This window comes from Saccopteryx leptura, chromosome 8 (assembly GCF_036850995.1).
Source record: "Saccopteryx leptura isolate mSacLep1 chromosome 8, mSacLep1_pri_phased_curated, whole genome shotgun sequence".
Lineage (NCBI taxonomy): Eukaryota > Metazoa > Chordata > Mammalia > Chiroptera > Emballonuridae > Saccopteryx > Saccopteryx leptura.
In genome coordinates, this window is record NC_089510.1 from 50,989,590 (window position 1) to 51,012,703 (window position 23,114).

General features: G+C 38.5%; 1 protein-coding gene across 5 annotated transcripts in view; it reads right to left on the reverse strand.

Annotated features, from left to right (window-relative positions):
- IQCB1 (IQ motif containing B1) overlaps positions 1 to 23,114 on the reverse strand; it is a 70,019-nt gene that overhangs the window by 24,941 nt on the left and 21,964 nt on the right. For all 5 annotated transcript variants that reach the window (XM_066346949.1, XM_066346945.1, XM_066346947.1 and 2 more), the window contains 2 exons: positions 21,253 to 21,352; positions 1,113 to 1,291 (listed from right to left, as the gene is read on the reverse strand). In XM_066346949.1, the coding sequence (XP_066203046.1) occupies positions 1,113 to 1,291; positions 21,253 to 21,352 (279 nt within the window). The remainder of the gene's footprint in view (positions 1 to 1,112; positions 1,292 to 21,252; positions 21,353 to 23,114) is intronic.

Below are 23,114 nucleotides of genomic sequence, written 5' to 3' on the forward strand. Positions count from 1 at the left end.
TCTACGATCTCATGCTCAAACTAGCAACCCTGTGCTCAAGCCAGAGACCTCAGGGTTTCAAACCTGGGTCCTCTGAGGCCGATGCTTCATCCATTGTGCCACCACCTGCTCAGGCTCCTCACCATGTTGAATAAGAAAATATACTGTAATGAATTCATGGCTCTGGCTAGCAAAAAATTAAAACAAAGCTAACATATAATTTTGCTTGGCAATTGAAAAAAAGCTATGTGATCTTGAATAAATTACCTTATTTTTCATGTTTCTGTTCCCTTTACTATAAAGAGTAAATATCTCAAAGGGTTACTATGAGGATTAAATATTTTAATGTATGTAAAGTATGTAGAATAGTATCAGACAGAGTAAATGTTCAATTAAGTGAAGCTATTATATGGGAATAGTAAACTACTGAGCCATTTCTAGTTTAAATGTTTTGACTTTTTATTCACATATACATTTGATTTAGAAGTCAGAGAGATGTTCTGTTTTTGAGGAAAGACAGTGAAGGAGTTAAATAGTAATTATTAATTGATATAACGATCAAAAGGGTTATCAACCAGTCAAACACAGCTCTATTTTCTCCAGTAAAGCTTGACCTGGTAAGGTCACAGATCTTTCTGGTCATAATTTTATAACAATATATGGTATATTCAATACACAACCTTTTCATCAGAGAGGGAGTAAATCTTCATTGTAAACTCAATAATGTACCAAACGCCATCTGTTGAGACACGAAGATTGCTTGCTTAACTAAAGACTTTTTCCTGCTTATCTGTTGTGATATGATTTTATCTGCACATTTCAGTTACTGACTTTTTCTTTTTTTCTCTTTAAGATTTTATTTATTCATTTTAGAAAGGAAAGACAGAAAGAGAGAGAGAAAGAGAGAAGGAGGGGAGGAGCAGGAAGCATCAACTCCCATATGTGCCTTGATCAGGGAAGCCAGGGTTTCAAACCGGAGATCTCAGCATTACAAGTCGACACTTTATCCACTGCACCACCACAGATCAGGCATAGTTACTGACTTTTTCAAAACATAGAAATAGTTTTCCATAAACCAACAATAAAAATGTTAATTTTTCAAATCTAAAAAAAAGAAAGGATATATGTACTACCTTTGTAGCAGGCACTTAGTCTTAGTAAAATCAAAATTTCCTGATGGGATTCTGCCATCAACAGTAGGAGCTTTGTAGCAATACTTCTTAGGACTGGACTAGGAGTTGATAAAAGCTTGAAAATAACTTCATCTAAAATTGAGTGCAGGGTTTTTGCTTCTATTCTGAGTAAATCACCACTAATAGAATAAAACAAAAAGAAAATGGACAATTACTAACTGTACATAGATATTACAACAAATTAAACAAAATGTCAGCAACCTGTGGCTGACTCTGGCCTGGTCCAAGAAGATAAGCATTTTTAAAAATGTATAGCTTAGTTCCAAGAATGCAGAACAATTAAGTCAATTAATATTTACTGAATTCATACTGTGTATAAGACACCATGCTAGGTAAAATGAGGAATACAAAGTAGCCAAAGGCCCTCTCCTCAGAAAAACCTACAATCAAATTGTGGAGTAAAGATAAATGTGCAAAATATTCAAAAGGTTATTCAAAAGGTTCAAGGCAACAATAAGAAGAAAACCACAAGACAATAGTACATAATTGTTTAGTGATGTATGAAGACAAAAATGCTGTAGGAATTCAATTATCATGTCCTTTTTATAGAAGAAACTTATGTTTCCTTTGGTATTTCTTTCATTACACTATCAACCTTATCTTGCAGTACTAATGTCACGAAAAATTATCTGAAATTTAGAAATAGTCAAGAGAGGCCCTGGCCGGTTGGCTCAGCGGTAGAACGTTAGCCTGGCGTGCAGGGGACCCGGGTTTGATTCCCGGCCAGGGCACATAGGAGAAGCGCCCATTTGCTTCTCCATCCCACCCCCTCCTTCCTCTCTCTCTCTTCCCCTCCCACAGCCAAGGCTCCATTGGAGCAAAGATGGCCCGGGCGCTGGGGATGGCTCCTTGGCCTCTGCCCCAGGGGCTGGAGTGGCTCTGGTCGCGATGCCCCGGAGGGGCAGAGCATCGCCCCCTGGTGGGCAGAGCGTCGCCCCCTGGTGGGCGTGCCGGGTGGATCCCAGTCGGGCGCATGCGGGAGTCTGTCTGAATGTCTCTCCCCGTTTCCAGCTTCAGAAAAAAAAAAATCCAAATACAAAAAATACAGAAATAGTCAAGAGAGAAGACTGGGAGTCTTTTTACTCACATTACCCCTAAAAATCACATACTCATTAATGAGGTGGGAAGATTTCTACTCACTACTGTTTGGATATTTTGCAATTCTGTAAAAGTAGAGGTTGACTTGTAGAAAACAAATAATAGCAATGATGTTTATCTGAGAGCAAAAGATTCTTATTCAATAACAATATAAACGACTTTTTTGCAGTAGAAAAAGCAAAGTTGTATCTAAGTATGTACCCATTCAACTTCCGTGATACAATATTCCTCCAGATCCTCCTCCACTCAGAAACTTCTGACCGTTCTACCTCAGTCTTCACTGGCTACCCTTTTCCAGTATAAAGGTTATTACCCAGGATTTCATTTTCAGCCAATTTCCTTTATCACTCTATTTATAGTATATTTCCCATTGAGCTCATGTTCTCATGTTTTTAACCGTCATTTGTAGGTTGATTACTCATACATCTATAACTCTAGTCCAGATCTCTTCCAGAAGTAAGTCTATCTACTCACCTATAATGGATATTTGAGTCATCTTGTCTTTGGCCATCTCAAATAAAGCTGCTATAAACATTTGCATATGCAAATGGAATACTACTCGGCCATATAAAAGAATGAAATCTTACCTCTTGTGATAGCATGGATGGACCTAGAGAGTATTACGCTAAATAAAATAAGTCAGAGAAAAACAAATACCATATGATTTCACTTATACATGGAATCTAAAGAACAAAATAAAATAGAAACAGATTCATAGATACAAAGAACAGACTGAGGGTTGATAGAAGGGAGGGAGGTGGGGGACTAGGCGAAAAGGTGAGGGATTTAAGAAGTATAAATTGATAGTTACAGAATAGTCTCAGAGATGTGAATGCATAGGGAATACAGTCATTAATATCGTAATAACTATGTATGGAGCCAGATGGGTACTTGAAATACTAGGGGGACCATACTTTATAAAGTACATGATTGTCTAACCACTATGCTATATATCTGAAACTGACAAAATAATATTGAATATAAACTCATTGAAAACAAAAACAACCAAGTTTGTTTACGTGACCGCATGAAATGCCACTAAATGGAAAAGGAATCTGAATGAGTTAAAATAACTGAATCTATGCTAGGTATTATAACATGATATTGGAGTCTTGCATTTAGAAAATGAAGTCTTTAAATACAATGATAGTTTAAAGACTCTTATTTCCCTGCCGATGAACATATCTCTGTTCAACATGACCCATACCGAATTCGTCATCTGTCTCCCCAAACCAACTCCTTACATATTCTTTGGTGGTTATACCACTATCTAATTATCCAATTTAACACCAAAACTCTGGTGTCATACCTGAATCCATCTTTTATTTCATCTCATATCAAAACATTCACCAAGTTCTCTAATTTTTTAACAGCTCTAGTAAGTTTAACTGATATATAACAAACTGCACATAAAGTGTACAATTTGATAAATTTTGACTTGTTTCACTACCATAATCAAGATAATGAACATATCCATCACTCCCCCAAAGTTTCCTTGTGCTTTACTATAGTCCTTTTCTTCAAGCCCTCCCTGGTACCCTATCTTCAGACAAGAAGATAAAAATACTACAGGAATTCAATTATCACACACTTAATAGAGAAGGATATTTGTCTATTCTTTGGTTTTTTCTTTATTACACTAAGAACCTTATCCTGCATATGTCATAAAAATATAAAACTTAGAAATAGACAAAAGGGATTACTGGGTGTCTTTAATACTCACCTCACTTGGGAATATGTGATTTTCTAGGGGTGTACAACCATTGATCTACTTTTTGTCACTACAGTCAATGTTTTCTAGAATTTTATGCAAATAAAACATACAGTATGTAATTTTTTGGCCTAGCTTCTTTCATTGGGTATAATAATTTTGATATTCATCTGTGTCATCACATATATGAAAAAGTCATTTGTTTATCACTGAGTAATAATCTATTGTATAGACACACCACGGGTTACTCACCCGCAGGGAAAAGTTGGGTCGTTTCTAGCCTTTAGCTATTACAAATAAAGCTGCTATGAACATTTGTGTACAAGCCTTTGTATGGACATATGCTTTCATTATTCTTGGGCAAAAACCTAGGAATGGATTGAATAGGTAAAATTGATGTGTGTGTATGTCTGTTAAGAAAGTGCCAAAATATCAGAGCCACAATAATCAAAACAGCATGGCACTGGCAGAAAAACAGACATACAGACCAATGGAACAAAATCGAGAGCCCAGAAATTAAACCACATATATATGAACAAATCATTTTCAACAAAGGAGCCAAGAAAACACACAATGGGAGAAAAGAAAGCCTCTTCAATAAATGGTGCTGGGAAAATTGAAAAGTCACATGCAAAAGAATGAAACTTGACTACAGTTTGTTCTCCTTCACAAAAAGTAATTCAAAATGGATCAAAGACCTAAATATAAGATCTGAAACAATAAAGTACATAGAAGAAAACAGGTACTGAACTCACATCCCTTGGCCTTAGAGAACAATTTATGAATTTGACCCCAAAGGCAAGGGGTAAAGGCAAAAATAAATGGCCCTGGCCAGTTGGCTCAGCGGTAGAGCATCGGCCTGGCGTGCAGGGGACCTGGGTTCGATTCCCGGCCAGGGCACATAGGAGAAGCACCCATTTGCCTCTCCACCCCCCCCTCCTTCCTCTCTGTCTCTCTCTTCCCCTCCCGCAGCCAAGGCTCCGTTGGAGCAAAGATGGCCCGGGCGCTGGGGATGGCTCCTTGGCCTCTGCCCCAGGCGCTAGAGTGGCTCTGGTCGTGGCAGAGCGACGACGCCCCGGAGGGGCAGAGCATCGCCCCCTGGTGGGCAGAGCGTCGCCCCTGGTGGGCGTGCCGGGTGGATCCCGGTCGGGCGCATGCGGGAGTCTGTCTGACTGTCTCTCCCCGTTTCCAGCTTCAGAAAAATACAAAAAACAAACAAACAAACAATAAATAAATAAATGAACAGGACTATGTCAAACTGAAAAGCTTCTGCACAGCAACAGAAACTGACAACAAAACAAACAGGCAGTCAACTAAATGGGAGATGATACCATAATTCCCCATGTATAAGACGCTCCCACGTATAAGGATGCACCTTAATTTGGGGGCCCGAAATTTGAAAAAAAAAGTATTACATAAAGTTATTGAACTCAAGTTTTATTCATCCTAAAATTCATACAACTACTCATCCGTGCAAAAAAGAGAAAAAGTCAAGTTAAAAAAATCTACAACCACTGTATAAGACATACTCAGTTTTTAGAACCCAAATTTTTCAAAAAATGGTGCGTTATACATGTGGAAATATGGTATATGCAAACAACAGCTCCGATAAAGAGTTAATATCCAAAATATACAAAGAACTCACTAAGGACAGCAACAAACAAGCAAACAATACAATTAAAAAATAGAGAGAGGACCCAAACAGACACTTCTCCCAAGAAGACATACAAATGGCCAATAGTCATATGAAAAGATGCTCATCTTCACTAGCTATCTGAGAAATGCAAATCAAAACTACAGTGAGAGGCCCTGGCCGGCTGACTCAGCGATAGAGCGTCGGCCTGGTGTGCGGGGGACCAGGGTTCAATTCCCGGCCAGGGCACATAGGAGAAGCGCCCATTTGCTTCTCCACCACCCCCTCCTTCCTCTCTGTCTCTCTCTTCCCCTCCCGCAGCCAAGGCTCCATTGGAGCAAAGATGGCCCAGGCGCTAGGGATGGCTCCTTGGCCTCTGCCCCAGGCGCTAGAGTGGCTCTGGTCGCTGCAGAGCGATGCCCTGGAGGGGCAGAGCATCGCCCCCTAGTGGGCAGAGCGTTGCCCCTGGTGGGCGTGCCAGGTGGATCCCGGTCGGGCGCATGCGGGAGTCTGTCTGACTGTCTCTCCCTGTTTCCAGCTTCAGAAAAAATACAAAAAAACCAAAAACCAAAAACAAAAAAACTACAGTGAGGTACCTCTTCACACCTGTTAGATTGGCCTTGTTATTATTAACAAGACAGGTTGGAGAGGATCTGGAGAAAAAGAAACCCTCATTCACTACTGGTGGGAATGTAAACTAGTCCGACCATTATGGAAGTATGGTGGTTTCTCAAAAAATTAAGGACAGAACTACCATATGACCCAGCAATCCCTCTACTGGGCATCTACCCCCAAAACTCAAAAACATTGGTACATAAAGACACATGCAGTTCCATGTTCATCACAGCATTATTCACAGTGACCAAGACATGGAAACCACCAAAGTGTCCTTCAATAGAGGATTGGATAAAGATGTGATACATATATACCATGAAATACTACTCAGCCATAAGAAATGATGACATATTACCATTTTCAACAACATATTGTAGATGGACCTTGAGAACATTATACTGAGTGAAATAAGTAAATCAGGAAAAGCTAAGAACTGTATGATTTCACACATAGGTGGGATATAAAACTGAGACTCATGGATATAGATAAAAGTGAAGTGGTTACCAGAGAGAGGAGATTTGGTAGAGGAGGTTATGTGGAAGGAAGTAAGAGGGACAAATATACAATGACTAAAAATGATTTGACTTTGGGTGATGGGTCTACAACATAATCAACAGTTGAAATGCTATAGAAATGTTTACCTGAAACCTATGTACTCTTATTGATCAATGTCACCCTGTTAAATTCAACTTTCTAAATAAAAATTTAAAGAATAAAAAAGAAACTGCCCAATTATATAAAGTGATTGATTGTATATTTTACCACTCCCACCAGCAGTGGATGAGTTCTTCCATGTCTTTAACAGCTGGGTCAGTCATGGTTTTAAATTTTAGTCATTTAATAAGTGTGGAGTGAAATCTTCCTCATTTTTAATGTTGCTGACTACCTTTTCATGTGCTCATTTGCCATCCACATATCTTCTTTCATGAAGTATCTGTTCAGATCATTTGTCCATTTTCTTTTTTATTAAAAAAAATTTTTTTTGACAGAGAGTGAGTCAAAGAGAGGGACAGACACACAGGATGGGAGATGAGAAGCATCAATTCTTCATTGCGGCACCTTAACTGCTCTCATATGTGCCTTGACGGGGGAGGGGGGGTTTCTAAGAGCAAGTGACCCCATGCTCAAGCCAGCAACCTTTGGGCTCAAACTAGCAACCGTGGGGTCAGGTCTATGATCCCACGCTCAAGCCAGCGACTCCGCACTCAAGCTGGCGAGCCTGTGCTCAAGCTGACAAATTCAGGGTTTCAAACCTGGGTCAACCACATCCCAGTCCAATGCTCTATACACTGCGCTACTGCCTGGTCAGGCCAAACTTTAGTCATTTAATAAGTGTGTAGTGAAATCTTCCTAATTACTAATGTTGCTGACCACCTTTTCATGTGCTCATTTGCCATCTACATATCTTCTTTCATGAACTATCTGTTCAGATCTTTTGCCCATTTTCAAACATTTTATTATTAATTTTGGAGAATTCTTTATATATTCTGGATACAAGTGTGGACAAGTCCTGCCGGGGGTGAGGATGACAGAGACGCAAAGACCAGACTCTGGGGACCAGGTTCAGTGATGCAGATCCACTTTATTCAGGAAGTAAGCTAGCTTATATACACAGGTTCAGCCTATAGGGTGTTACAGCGTGTCCTTCATAGCCAATGGCTAAAAAGATCAGGGAGCTGCATGGTCAGCGCTGAGTCACTTTCTTATAGCGGGCGAGCTCCCTCCCTGGGTATGCCCAGGAGGGTTCTGGGAGCTGGAGTATCCCCACAGTATTGCATCAGCCACAGCTGCTAGGAACGCACTCTGCGCTCCACCCACATACAAGTACTTAAGATATAAGTTTTGCAAATATTTTCTACCAGCCTGTCTCTTGTCTTTTTCATTTTTTAAAACAATGTTTTTTGAAGAGCGCATTTAAAAATTCAATGGTCTAATTTATCAAATTCTTTTATAAATTTTACTTTTAGAGTCATAATTAAGAAGTTTGTTCAACCCAAGTCATTATAGTTTCTACTAGTTTTATTCAAAAAGTTTTTCAGTTTAAGTTTTACATTTATGTCTATTATCCATTTTAAATTAATTTTTGTATATGGTAAGAGGTATAGATCAAATTTCTTTTCTTTATATATTAATAGCCAATTGTTCAGCCACCCTTAAAAAGACTAACCTTGCCCTACTGAATGACTTTATACTCCTTTTAAATATCAATTGTTCACACATGTGTGATTCTATGTAAGGATTCTACACTGTTCCAATGATATACAGTGTGTCCGTTAAGTCATGGTACACTTTTGACCGGTCACAGGAAAGCAACAAAAGACGATAGAAATGTGAAATCTGCACCAAATAAAAGGAAAACTCTCCTAGTTTCATACCTATTCAGTGCAGTTCGATGTGGGCTCACATACAGATTTTTTAGAGCTCCTTAGGTAGCTATCCCTCCACAGACTGACGGCCTACCAGAACAGGGTTTCTCCACCAAACTGCCGGTTTCCTTCAACTGCTTATCCCACCGAGTAATGTTATTCCTATGTGGTGGCGCTTTGTTATAAATGCGCCGATATTCACATTGCACTTTGGTTATGGTTTCGAATTTAGCGAGCCACAGAACACATTGAACTTTCCTCTGTACCATCCACATCTCAACTGGCATGACCGTGGACTGTTTTGCTGTATACACGGTGTTACGTCATCATCTGCACACGCGCACATGCTGCCACATCATCCTACAGAAACTGGGAGGGTTTTCCTTTTATTTGGTGCAGATTTCACATTTCTATTGTCTTTTGTTGCTTTCCTGTGACCGGTCAAAAGTGCACCATGACTTTACGGACACACTGTATTTGCTTATCTTTGTACCAATACCTCACTGTCTCAATTATATCAGCTTTATTAAAAAGTCTTAAAATTAGGTACTGTTAGGTCTCCCAACGTTGTAGGGTGGGCTATTTTATATTTTAGTTCTTTTGACTTTTATGTGGATTCTAGTAGATTCGCTTATCAATTTCTGCAAAAATGGGATTTTGATGAGGATTATGTTTAAGGTAAACAGTAAGGTCTTCAATTGATGATGTCAGCAGGGTCTGTGTCATTAAGCAAAATTACATATAAACAATTTTACCATAGGCTAATGGATTAAACAAGAGTTAAGTTCCTACAACGTATCACCAATGTTCTAACAAAACAACATTGAACAATATGTTATTCGAAGACCTTCTGTATATCAATTTACAGAGAATTCAAATCTTGCCCTGGTCAGATGGCTCGTGTATAGAGCATCAATCCAGTATGCAGAAGTCCCGGGTTTGAACCCCAGTCAGGGCACACATGAGAAGCGACCATTGCTTCTCTTCCCCTTTATCCCCCCTTTCTCTCTCTCACCCCCTCTTGCAGTGAGTGGCTTGACTGGTTTGAGCACTGGCCCAGGTGCTGAGGATAGCTTAGCAAACATTGGTTCCAGATGGGGAAACATTTGCTGGGTGGATCCCAGTCAGCGCACATGTGGGAGTCTATCTCCCCTCCTTTCACTTAAAATAAATAAATAAAACAAAATCTTCACAATATTGTACCATTGATCTATCAGCACAGCAAATCTCTCCTTTATTTACATGTTCTGCAATTCCCTTCAGCAAATTCTTATACTTTTAAGTAAATAGGTCTTTCATCTTTTATCAGATTTAACCCTACACATTTCATATTTTTATGCTATTATAAATAGCAATTCTGAAATTTCAGTTTCCGAGTATTACTCGATGGATATAAAAATTCAATTTATATTTAATATTGATCCTGTATTCTACTACCCTTGTTATACTCAATTGGTTTTAGTGGCTTCTTTGTACATTCCATCAAATTTCTTTATACAGATAATAGTGCTATCCCCAAACACAGAAAGTTTTGAGTCTTCCTGTACATATGGATAACTTCTCTTTTCCTTGTTTGATTGTACTGACTAGAAACTCCAGTACGTTTAGAAATGATCAAAGTGGGCATCCTTGTCTTGTTCATGATCTTACAGGGGAAGCATTTAGTAATCTACCATTAAGTATCTCAGCTATAGGTTTTTCCTTAATCAGACTGAGGAAGTACTACCTTCTATTACTACTTTGCTGAGAGTTTTAATTCACTGGGGTGACATTGGTTAATAAAATTATACAGTTTTCAGGTGTACAATTCTATAATACCTCATCTGCATACTGTATTGTGTGTTCACCACACCAAGTCAAATCTCTTTTAATCACCATTTATCGCTTCTATATCCTCACTTACTTCCCCCTGTCCATCTGGTAATCACCATATTGTCTGTGTCTATGAGGTTTTTTTCTCCTTTTGCTTAATCCCTTTATCATTTTTTTTTTTTTTTTTTTGTATTTTTCCGAAGCTGGAAACGGGGAGAGACAGTCAGACAGACTCCCGCATGCGCCTGACCAGGATCCACCCAGCACGCCCACCAGGGGCGATGCTCTGCCCACCAGGGGGCGATGCTCTGCCCCTCTGGGGTGTCGCTCTGCCACGAGCGACCAGAGCCACTCTAGCGCCTGGTGCAGAGGCCAAGGAGCCATCCCCAGCGCCCGGGCCATCTTTGCTCCAATGGAGCCTCGGCTGTGGGAGGGGAAGAGAGAGACAGAGAGGAAGGGGGGGTGGTGGAGAAGCAAATGGGCGCTTCTCCTGTGTGCCCTGGCCGGGAATTGAACCCGGGTCCCCCGCACGCCAGGCCGACGCTCTACCGCTGAGCCAACCGGCCAGGGCCAATCCCTTTATCATTTTTTTAAAATTTATTCATTTTAGAGAGGAGAGAGAGAGAGAGAGGGGAGAGACAGAGAGAGAGAAGGGGGGAGGAGCTGGAAGCATCAACTCCCATATGTGTCCTGACCAGGCAAGCCCAGGGTTTCGAACCGGCGGCCTCAGCACTTCCAGGTCGATGCTTTATCCCACTGCGCCAACACAGGTCAAGCCCCTTTATCATTTTTATCCTGCTTTCTAGCTGCCCTCCACTCTGACAGCTGTCAGTCTGTTGTCTGTTTCTATTTTGTTTGGTTATTTTGTTCATTAGATTTCACATGAGTGAGATTATATGGTACTTGTGTCTCTGACTGGTTCATTTCATCAGAATACAGTAGTCTCTCGCCATATCGTGGTTCACTTTTCGCAGTCTCACAGTATAGTGGATTTTTAAATTTACATATCTAATTTTGTATTGTGGATTTTTCACTATATCACGGAATTTTGTGGTATATAGGTATTTTAATATATTTATTATTTTTGTGGTAAAATAAGCATTTTTTAGCCTAAAAAATTGAAAACAATATTAAAAATATTAATTAAAACATCACCACTCAAGTTGTAGTATATTCACTGGTAAGTACCCATATAAAATTTTATCTATTGTTAAAATTACATAGGTTTAAGAGTGTAGATTAAAGTGGTTAGGAGCATAGGAAGTGTTCATAAGAGTGTGGGAACGGTTTATAAGACTGTAAGGATGGTTTATAAAGCCTTAAACAATATATAAATAATAAAATAAAGGTCGCTACTTTGTGCATTTTCACCTATTGCAGGGGGTTCTAGAACCTAACCCCCACAATAGACGAGGGACCACTGTACTTTCTAGGTCCAGCTATTCTGTCACAAAAGGTAAGCTTTCCTTCTTTTTTATGGCTTAGTAGTATTCCATTGTGTAAATGTACCTCAGTTTGTTTTTTTTATTAAGTGAGAGGCAGGGAGGCAGAGACAGGCTCTTGCATGCACCCTGACCAAGATCCACCTGGCAAGCCCCTACCAGGGAACCATCTGCTGAGTAACCAGGCTATTTTAGCAACTAAAGCAGAGGCCATGTAGCCATCCTCAGCACCCAGGGCCAACTTTGCTTGAGCCATTCAAGCCATGGTTGCGGGAGGGGAAGGGAGAGAAAAAGGGGGTAGGAGTGGGTAGGGGTGGAGAAGTAGATGGTTGTTTCTCCTGTGTGCTCTGACTGGGAATTGCACATGAGACTTCCACACGCCAGGCTGATGCTCTATTGCTGAGCCAAGCAGCCAAGGCCATATCACAGCTTTTTAAAAAAAAATCTTTTTAAAAATGATTTTTCTGATTTTACAGAGAGAGGAAGGGTTGGGGGAATGAGAAGCATCAACCCATAGTTGCTTCACTTTAGTTGTTCATTGATGACCTGGCATATGTGCCTTGACCAGGCAAGCCCAGGGTTTCAAACTGGCCAACTCAGTGTTCCAGGTCGATGCTCTGTCTACTGTGCAACCAGAGGGCAGGCGTACCACAGCTTTTTGATCTGCTCATCTACTTACGGACATATGGGCTGCTTCCATATCTTGTCTATTGTAAATAATGCTGCAGTGAACATAGGAGTGCATATTTTCTTTTTAACTAGTGTTTGTTTCTTTTGATATAGTCTAATAAATGGAATTGCTGGGTCATAAAGTAGTTCTATTTTAAATTTTTTGAGGTAACTCCATTGGTTGCACCAATCTGCATTCCTACCAACACAAGGTTTCCCTTTTCTACACATCTTCACCAACATTTGCTTGTTGATTTGTTGATGACTGTCATTCGGACAGGTGTGAGGTGATATTCCGTTGTTGTTTTAATTTGCATTTCTGTTGATTAGTGACGATAAGCATTTTTCATGTCTATTGGCCATAAGTTTGTCTCTCTGGAGAAGTGTATTCAGGTCCTTTGCTCATTTGTAAATTGGATTATTTGTTTTTGTTTTTTTGGTGGAGTTTTATAACTTTATAAATTTTTGATATAAACCCCGAATCAGATGTATCACCGGCAAATATGTTCTACCATTCTTTGTACTGTCAGCTCATTTTGTTGATGGTTTCCTTTTGCTGCACAAACACTTTTTATAGTCTGATGTAATCCGATTAATTTATTTTTCTTGTTTCTCAGCCTAAGGAGATATATCCAAAAAAATACTGCTATGAGACATGTCCAAGATTTTACTGTTTTCTTCTAGAATTGTAATGGTTTCAAGTCGTATAATTCAGTCTTTCATCGATTTTGAGTTTATTCTTAGATATGGTGTAAGAAGGTGGTCTAGTTTCATTTTTTTCACACCTGTCCATTTTTTCCAACACCATTTATGAATGGACTGTATTTACCCCATTGTATGTTCTTGCCTTCTTTGTCAAATACTAACTGACCATAAAGATATGGTTTTAATTCTGGGCTCTTTATTCTGTTCCTTGATCTATGTCAGTTTTTATGTCATTTCCATGCTGTTTTGATTCCTATAGTCTTGTCTTGTAGTATAACTTGATTTCAGGTAGTGTGAAGCCTCTGACTTTGTTCTTCCTTCTCAAGATTGCTGTTGTTATTTGGGGTCTTTTATGGTTCCATAGGAATTTTTGGAATATTTATTCTAGTTCTGTGAATTATGCCATTGGTATCTTAATAGAATCAAGTTGAATCCATAAATATGGCATATGCTTCCACTTATTTGTATCTTCTTCAATTTTTTCTTCAGTGTCTTATAATTTTCCGAGTACTGGTCTTTTACATCCTTGGTTAAAATTATTCCTAGATTTTTTTTTTTACACAATTGTAAGTAGGATTGCTATCTTATAATGATTGGTGCATAAAAATGCAACTAATTTCTGGATTTTTATTTTGTATCCTGCTACTGTGTTAAATTCATCTATTAGTTCTAGCAGTTTTTTTGGTAGAATCTTTAGGGTTCTCTATATGCAGTATCATGTCACCTGCAAATAATGACAGTTTTACTTTTTCCTTCTCAATTTAGATGCACTTTTAATTTCTTCTTCTTGTCTAATTACTGTGGCTAGGACTTCTAGTACTATGATGAATAAAAACAGTAAAAACAGACATCCCTGTCTTGTTTCTGATCTTAAGGAAAATGCCTATGGCTTTTGCCCACTGAGTATGACGCTGGCTGTTGGGTTGTCATATATGGCCTTTATTACATTGAGGTATATTGCCTCTATTCCACTTTGTTGAGAGTTCTTTTTAATCATATATCAGTGCTAAATTTTATCAAATGCTTTTTTCAGCATCTATTGGTACAATCATGTGATTTTTATCCTTCATTTTGTTTATGTGGTGTATCACCGTTGATTGACTTGTGGATATTGTACCAATTCTACATCTCCAGAATAAATCCCACTTAATCATGGTTTATGACCTTTTAAATGTATTGCTGGATACAGTTTGCTAATATTTTATTGAGGGCTTCAGCATTTATCAGTGATATTGGCCTATAGTTTTCTTTCTTTAGTGTCTTCATCTGGTTTTGAAATTAGGATAATCCTGGCCTCATAAAATGAGTTTGGGAGTCTTCTCTACCCTTGAATTTGTTGAAATACTTTAAGAAGAATAGATGTTAGTTTTTCCTTGAACATTTGGTAAAATTCACCTGTGAAGTCATCTGGTTCTGGACTTCTGTTCTTTGGAAGTTTTTCATTAGTGCTTCAATTTTACTACTTGTAATCTGTCTGTCCAGATTCTCAGATTCTTCCAATTCAGTTTTAAAATATTGTGTATCTCTAGGAATTTACTCATTTTGTGCAGATTGTCCAATTTGTTGGCTTATATTTGTTGGTAATATTTTCTAAATTTATTTATTTTTTATTTATTTTTTACTTTTCTTTACAGAGACAGAGAGAGAGTCAGAGAGAAGGATAGATAGAGACAGACAGACAGGAATGAAGAGAGATGAGAAGCATCAATTGTCAGTTTTTTCGTTGTGACACCTTAGTTGTTCACTGATTGCTTTTTCATATGTGCCTTGACAGTGGGGCTACAGCAGACCAAGTAACCTCTTGCTCGAGCCAGTGACCTTGGGTCTAGCCGGTGAGCCAGCGCTCAAGCTGGCAACCCAGGGTCTCGAACCTGGGTCCTCCACATCCCAGCCCGACGCTCTATCCACTGCGCCACTGCCTGGTCAGGCATTTTCTTACAATTCTTTGAATTTCTTTGATGTCAGTTGATGCTTCTCCTCTTTCATTACTAATTTTATTTATATACTCTTTTTTTTATTGATGAATTTGGTTACAGGTTTGTCAATCTTTGACAGTAATATTGTCATAATAGGAAAATTTAACACTCCACTGGCATCTTCCAGAAAGAAAACCAATAAGGAAACAGGGGCCTTAAATGACACAATAGATCAGATGGATTTAAGTGATGTCTTCAGAGCATTTCATTCCAAAGCAGAATATACATTCTTTTCAAGTGCACAAGGAACATTTTCTATGATAGACCACATGTTAGGACATAAACAAAGTCTCAAACTTAAGGAGACTGAAATCGTATCAATCATCTTTTCTGGATATAATGGTATAAAATTAAAAATCAATCACAATCACAAGAAAAGAAACTTAAAAAATACACAAAGACATGGTGGCTAAATGTTACTAGACAATGAATGGGCTAACAATGAAATCAAGGAGGAAATCAAAAGACACTTTATCTGACCAGTGGTGGCATACTGGATAGAGCATCAGCCTGGGATGCTGAACACCCAGGTTCGAAACCCCAAGGTCACTGGCTAGAGCATGAAATCATCCAGTTCGAGTGCAAACTCACCAGTTGAGCATGGGATTATACACACAACCCCATGGCCATTGGCTTAAACCCAAATGTCACTGGCTTGAAGCCCAAGGTTGCTGGTCTGAGCCCAAGTTGCTGTCTTGAGCAATGGATCACTGGCTCCCTGGAGCCCCCTGGTCAAGGTACGTATAAAAAAACAGTCAATGAACAACTAAGGTGCCATGATGACAAGCTGATGCTTCTTCATTTCTCTTCCTTCCTGTCTGTCCCTCCCTCCCCCCCCTCTCCCTTGCTTAAAAAATTATATTGGCTTTTTAATATATTCTTGGATACAACTTGCTAAATTTTTAGAATTCTTTACATTTGTGTTCATGAGTACATTGATGAGTAGTTTCTCATGTCTTTGGTTTTGGTATTAAGGTAATGCTGACTTTATATAACAAGGGTCGGGAACCTATGGCTCACGAGCCAGATGTGGCTGCATTTGGCTCGCAGACAAATCTTTAGTAAAAAAAATAATAATGTTAAAAATATAAAACATTCTCATGTATTACAATCCATTCATTTCCTATTGCTCATGTTCATAGTTGTGGGTGGCTGAAGCAATCACAGCTGTCCTCCGGGACAACACCAACTTTTTATTGGATAATGCGTAAGGTACACAGGTCGTTGTATGGCTCTCACGAAATTACATTTTAATATATGTGGCGTTCATGGCTCTCTCAGCCAAAAAGGTTCCTGACCCCTGTACTAGACTGATCATGGTGATCACATCATAAGGTATATAAATGTCCACTCAATATGTTGTATACCTGAAATTAAAATATTATATGTCAACTACATTAATAAAAAATTTTCAATTACATTTTTTTTTTAGAGATAGTGAGGCAGATTCCCACATGCACCCCAACTGGGATCCACCTGGCAACCCCACCAGGGGCTAATGCTCAAGTACAGAGGTATTTTTAGAGCCTGAGGCCGATGTGTTCCAATGGAACTGTCCTCAGCTTCTGGGGAAACACTCAAAACAACAGAGCCACTGGCTACAGGAGAGAAAGGGGGACAGGAAGAAGCAGATGGTAGCTTCTCCTATATACCCTGACCAGGAATCAAACCTGGGAAGTCCATATCCTGAGTTGATGCTCTATCCACTGAGCCTCTGGCCAAGGCCAAAAACACTTTATTTTTATTTTTGGAGAGAGAGAGAGAGAGATAAAAGAGAAACAGGAAGGGAGAGAGATGAGAAGCATCAACTCATAGTTGCAGACCTTATTTGTTAGTTGTTCATTGATTGCTTTTACATATGTACTGTGGGGCTCCAGCTGAGCCAGTGACCCCTTGGCTCATGTCTATGATCTCACGCTCAAGCTGGCATCCATGCGCTCAAGCTGGCAAACCTGTGTTCAATCTGGTGAGCCTGTGCTCAAGCTGGATGAGCCCATGCTCTAGTCAGCAATGTTGGGGTTTTGAACCTGGGTCCTCAGTGTCCCAGGAGGATTCTCTATCTATTGTGCTACTGCCTGGTCAGCCTAAAAAAAATTTCTTTTTAAATGTTGCTCAACTATCTTTTTGCTTGCATTGCTTCTGATAAAATTGCTGTCATCCTCATGGTCATTTTTCTGTATATGATACCTTTTTCCTTCTGGCTTCTTTTAATATCTTCTATCACTGTTTTAAGCACTTTATATACAATATGCCTTCAAGTAGAATTTCCTTCAAACTTATTTGTCCTTGGGGTTTAATGAGCTTCTTGAATCTTCAAGGTTATGATTTTCATCAAATTTGGAAATTTTTCAGCAACTATTTCTTCAAATATTTTCTTTTGACTCTACTATCTCATTTAAGTACTCTGATTATACTATATAAAGCTGTTTGAAATAGTACTGCAGATCACTATATTCCCTCCCTGCCTTCCTTTTCCTTCCTTTCTCCTTTTTGCTTATTCTTCTCTGTTTTGTTTTGGATAGCTTCTACTGCTCTGTCTTCAAATACACTAATCTTATGCAGTGTTAATTTGTTATTAAGCCAATGCAGTGTACTTTCAACTCAGACATTGTAGTTTTCATGTCTAGAAGTTCAGTTTGGATCTTATGTATGCCTCTATTCAATATCCTGAACATATGGGAAAATAGCTATAATAACTGTTCTAATGGCCTTGTCTGTTACTTATAACATATATGTCAGTCTTGATCAACTGATTCATATTATTGTGGGTTCTGTTTTCCTGCTTGCTTGCATTCCTGGTACTTGTATAAATTTTTATCTTGTTGGGTGCTAGATATTTTTGTATTCCTAAAAATACCTGTTTTTCTTTTGGTTAAATATTTTCAAGAACCATGTAAAAATCATATGCAAGCAATGATTTAGCAAAATTGGTAATGGTTCTGACCAAAACACTAAAAAAAAAAAAATCAGTAACATTTTGTAAAATCAGGTTGCCTACTGATCTGCACTGTTTTAACAGTTATAATTACATATATAATATATATATATACATATTATATATATATATATTTTTTTTTTTTAGCAAAACCGACAGAAAGACAAACAGGAAGGAAGAGAGATGAGAGGCATCAACTCATACTTGTGGCACTTTAGTTGTTCATTGATTGCTTTCTCATATGTGCCTTAACTGGGGAACTCTACCCAACCAGTGTCCCCTTGCTCAAGCCAGTGACCTTGGGCATCAAGCCAGAGACTTTGGGGGCTGAAGCCAGAGACAATGAGGTCATGTCTATGATCCTACACTCAAGCCGGGACCCCATGTTCAAGCTGGTGAGCCAGTGCTGCTCAAGCTGGCAAACTCAGGTTTTCAAACCTGGGTCTTCAGCATCTGTCCACTGGTCGGGCTAGTTATCGATTCTTTCTGAGCATGATCAGTTTGCAGTGACTGCAAGAAATTATCACTTTGCATCACTAAAGGAAGAGAAAAAGAAAGATCAAAGATTCTATGATGGGCCTGACCAGGCGGTGGCGCAGTGGATAGAGCGTCGGACTGGGATGCTGAGGACCCAGGTTCGAGACCCCGAGGTTGCCAGTTTGAGTGCGGGCTCATCTAATATGAGCAAAAGCTCGCCAGCTTGGACCCAAGGTCGCTGGCTCAAGCAAGGGGTTACTCGGTCTGCTGAAGGCCCGCGGTCAAGGCACATATGAGAAAGCAATCAATGAACAACTAAGGTGTTGCAAAGCGCAACGAAAAACTAATGATTGATGCTTCTCATCTCTCCATTCCTGTCTGTCTGTCCCTGTCTATCCCTCTCTGACTCTCTCTGTAAAAAAAAAAAAAAAAAAAGATTCTGTGATGGTACCTTTTAAAGTCAAATCAAAGCACAACCTTTTCTGCTAAATTTCCTGCCCCTTTGTACTTTACAATAAAGATTTAGATGCAATTCAATTACTTGAAAATAATTTGATCATTTTGGATCCTGTTTTTATTTTGTTTGGATGGTCCAGAATAGTGCCGAGTCTAGTGGTAATTATCCCCCACTAACAAGGTGAAAAAACCTTCCTGAGTACCCTACTATACAGTACTCCTTTATTCATGACGTTTTCCAGTTTGGCTGTTAGAATCAGGTAGTATTCTTGACTCTGTGTGACCTTTTGATACCACTCCTTTTAATCCTTTTGGATTACTGTTCTCCCTGACTTTGGGTAATTTTCTATCACATATGTGACCTGCATGCTACTGAATACTTGGAAAGGAACACTCTATAGATGCCTAGGGTTGTCTATGTGGCTCTCTCTTCTATCCTATTCTGTCTTGAGAACTCTAGCTGTTTTGTTTTCCCCAGACTCTCAGCTCTCTCTTCAACTCAGTCTAGCTGGGATATCCCTCCTTCATGATAGCCAGAAATTCCGTAAATGTTATTAAGGAAACTGTTAGGTTTACCTTGCTCATTCCTTTTTCTCAGGGCTCATTTCCTTTCATTGACTGAAGTCCAGTTTCTTGAAAACTGTTTATTTCATGTTTTGCCTGGTAGATTTTTTTTTCCCAGGTGGTAAGGTAAATCCATTTCTATCCTTCCATTTTGATCCCAAGTGGAAGTGAAGTACTGATGATTTTTAGTCACTAGTTTTTAAAATCCTTTACTTTTTACTTGGATTACTGTGGTTTCTTCCTCTAATTGCCTTCTTTTTCTAGAGCTTTATGTCCTTTAAATATTTCCTCCCCAGTGACCAAAATAACATAAGTGAAATGTAATCTGACCATTTTAAAAATCTTGCAATTGTCCCTATTTCCCATATAATAAAACTACGTTTTCTTAACACAGCATACAAGCTCTTCATGACAAGTTTCTACAAACCTGGACAGCCACCTCCACATATCAAACTTTAAATGCTGGCAATAATAAACTGTACCTATTCTTCACCCTCAACATGTTTCTTATCTCTGTGCATTTGCTTACCTTGTTACCTCTGCATAGAAATACTGCTTTCTCTTTGTCCTCCCTGGCTATTTCTCAGAAGACAGAAAGACTCCGGCATGTACCCCAACTGGGATCCACCGGGCAATCCCCATCTTGGGCCAATGCTCTGCCCATTTGGGGCCATGCTCACAACTGAGCTATTTTTAGCACCTGAGGCAGAGGCTCCACGAAGTCATCCTCAGCACCCAAGCCAACATGCTCAAACCAATTGAGCCATGGTTGCAGGCAGAGAAGAGAGAAGGAGGGGGATGGAGACAGGGGGAGAGAGAGAGAAGGGGGAGGAATAAGGGGTAAAGAAGCAGATGCTCGCTTCTCCTGTGTGCCCTGACCAGGAATTGAACCCAGGACATCCACACCCCAGGCCGATGCTCTACCACCGAGCCAACTAGCCAGGGCCTAATTTCTCGTTCTTAAAGTTTCATTTCAGGAGTTACCTTCTCCAAGAAGCATTTCCCCTAAGTCTGAGTTAGAACCTCCTAACTTTTGTATACACCTTCAATATATTTAATACACTATGATTATGTTCATGTGTCAGTCTATTTCACTATATTGTAAGCTATTTGAAGACAAGGTTTATATCTTAATCAATTTGGTAAACCTAACAACAGACACACATACCGGAAACATAGGTGTTTAATAAATCCACTATTAAAGTAAAAAAATCCAGTTATTTCAAGTGTACATGCTCTGCCTTTGAATTTTAACTTGGGAAAATTGTCTATTACGTTTTTTAGGCCCTTCTATAGCACCTGGCACAATACTGAGCTTGCAGTTTGCTAAACAAATATATAATTAAACTTTTTAATTGTGATCCAACATTTTTCTTCAGAAATGACAGTGGTTTTTCTTCACCAAGTGTGAAATTTGGTGGAAAATCATAAGCTCAGATATGATACTAATTCAACAGATTTCCTGTGTTGTAAAGCATGTAATTTTCATTCTTTTTCTAAAAAACAATGATAAGTATCATATACAATCCACATGCAATTGATTTCAGCAAAATTGAAATGAAATTGGTAATGTTGCTAATCAAAAATAAAAAATTATAAATATTTTGTAAAACCAAGTCACCTGTTGATCTGTAGTATATTCTGTAGCATAGTCATGACTGTAGATCCTATTTGAACATTGTCAGTTTGCAGTAAGTGCAAGAAATTATCACTCCGTAGTACTAAAGAGAAAAAAGATTAAAACAATGATTTTATGATACAATTGGAATTCACTTGTCCTTTCAAAACCAAATCAAAGCATGACTATTTCTGCAAAACTTCTTACCTGTGTATACTTAACAATAAAGAAGATAGATAGGAAGTTTCAATAACCAGTCATTCCATTTTTATGAAGTTATTATAAATACTAGAGTATCAATACAAACCTAAGAATCTTTTATCTCCCCTTAAATGAAAAATAAAATATAACATGACCTAAACTAGAATCTGTTTTTCTAGTACTGAATTTCAGTGAATAATATCAAATATCTTGTGAAGACAGAATATGTAAACGATACAGATGATTACAATCATATCCTTAAAATAATTTAATTCTGTTATAAAATGTGTCAAAAGTTTGCTAACATTTTGTCTTAAATAATAATAAAATCATTGACTAAAAAGCAACATTTGCTTTAATTGGTTAATAAGTTTTAGGCTTTCAGCAGTTATGAAGACTTAGCATTGGATCCTTAAATGCAAGTTGTTTGATCACTTTGGACACTCATTTCTTCACCTGTAAAACTAGAAATAATAGTTGTCTCACAGGATGTCCTAGAACAGGGTAGGTTCCCAGTAAATGTCAATTTCTGTTCCCTTCTCCACTAACTAATCAGAATATTAATTAAAGTGGGACCAGATATGTGGCAACGAAGCTCTGTGAACATTCTCCTAGTTTCTACAAAACAACTTACTCTTTTCCTCTATCTCCTGAAGGAACATTGATTTCCTTTTATTTAAAAAAATGTTTTATGGTTATTTTATTGATTTTAGAGAATGAGGAAGGGAGAGAGGGAGGGAGAGAGACAGGAACATTGGTCGAACATTGATCTGTTCCTCTATGTGCCCAGAAATGGCAACCTCCACACTTTGGGATGATGCTCTAATCAACTGAGCTATTTGGACAGGGCTATTTGATTTCTTTCACAAGAAATGTCTATTTACATAGTCTAACATTTCACTATTTCACTAAGTACCGATTCTTAAAATGTTTAACAACTTCAAACAATCCCACTATTAAATATTTCTATGGCTTCTTATTTTCTAGTCTATAAAAAAAACTTTTCTAAGTAGCTGAGGTAGGTATATTCCTTCATTTTTACCTACTTAAAGGTGTCTATTAACTCTTTAATTAACTTTGATTTCACCAAAATCATGTAGTATATATATACTGTATATATTAGTTTGTTTTATCTATATTGGAAAGTTATGCTAAAATAATTTATTACGCCCTGGCCAATTGGCTTAGTGGATAGAACGTTGGTCCAGTGTGCCAATGTCCTGGATTTGATTTCTGGTTAGAGAACACACAAGAAGCAATCATCTGCTTTTCTTTTCCTTCCTCTCCCCGTTTCTCTCTTCTCTGGCAGCCAGTGGCTTGACTGGTTTGAGCATTGTCCCCAGGCACTTAGAATAGCTCAGCTGATTCTAACATCAGGCCCAGATGGAAGGTGGTGGTGGGGTGCCAGGTGGACCCAGGTCAGGGTGCATGTGGGAGTCTGTCTCTCTAGCTTCCTTCTTCTCACTTAAAAAAAAATTCTTAGTCATTTCATTTTATATTTTATACTGTTTATATTATTACATAACTAGTTTTTGGAGCCTTTATTCTGTTTTTCAAGTGTAGTCCGGTAACTGGACCATGAAACAAAAACTAATACTTTTACCTATTTCTTTAATTAAAATTTTCATAATGAAAGTTTTAAATATATATGAGTTAAAAAAGCA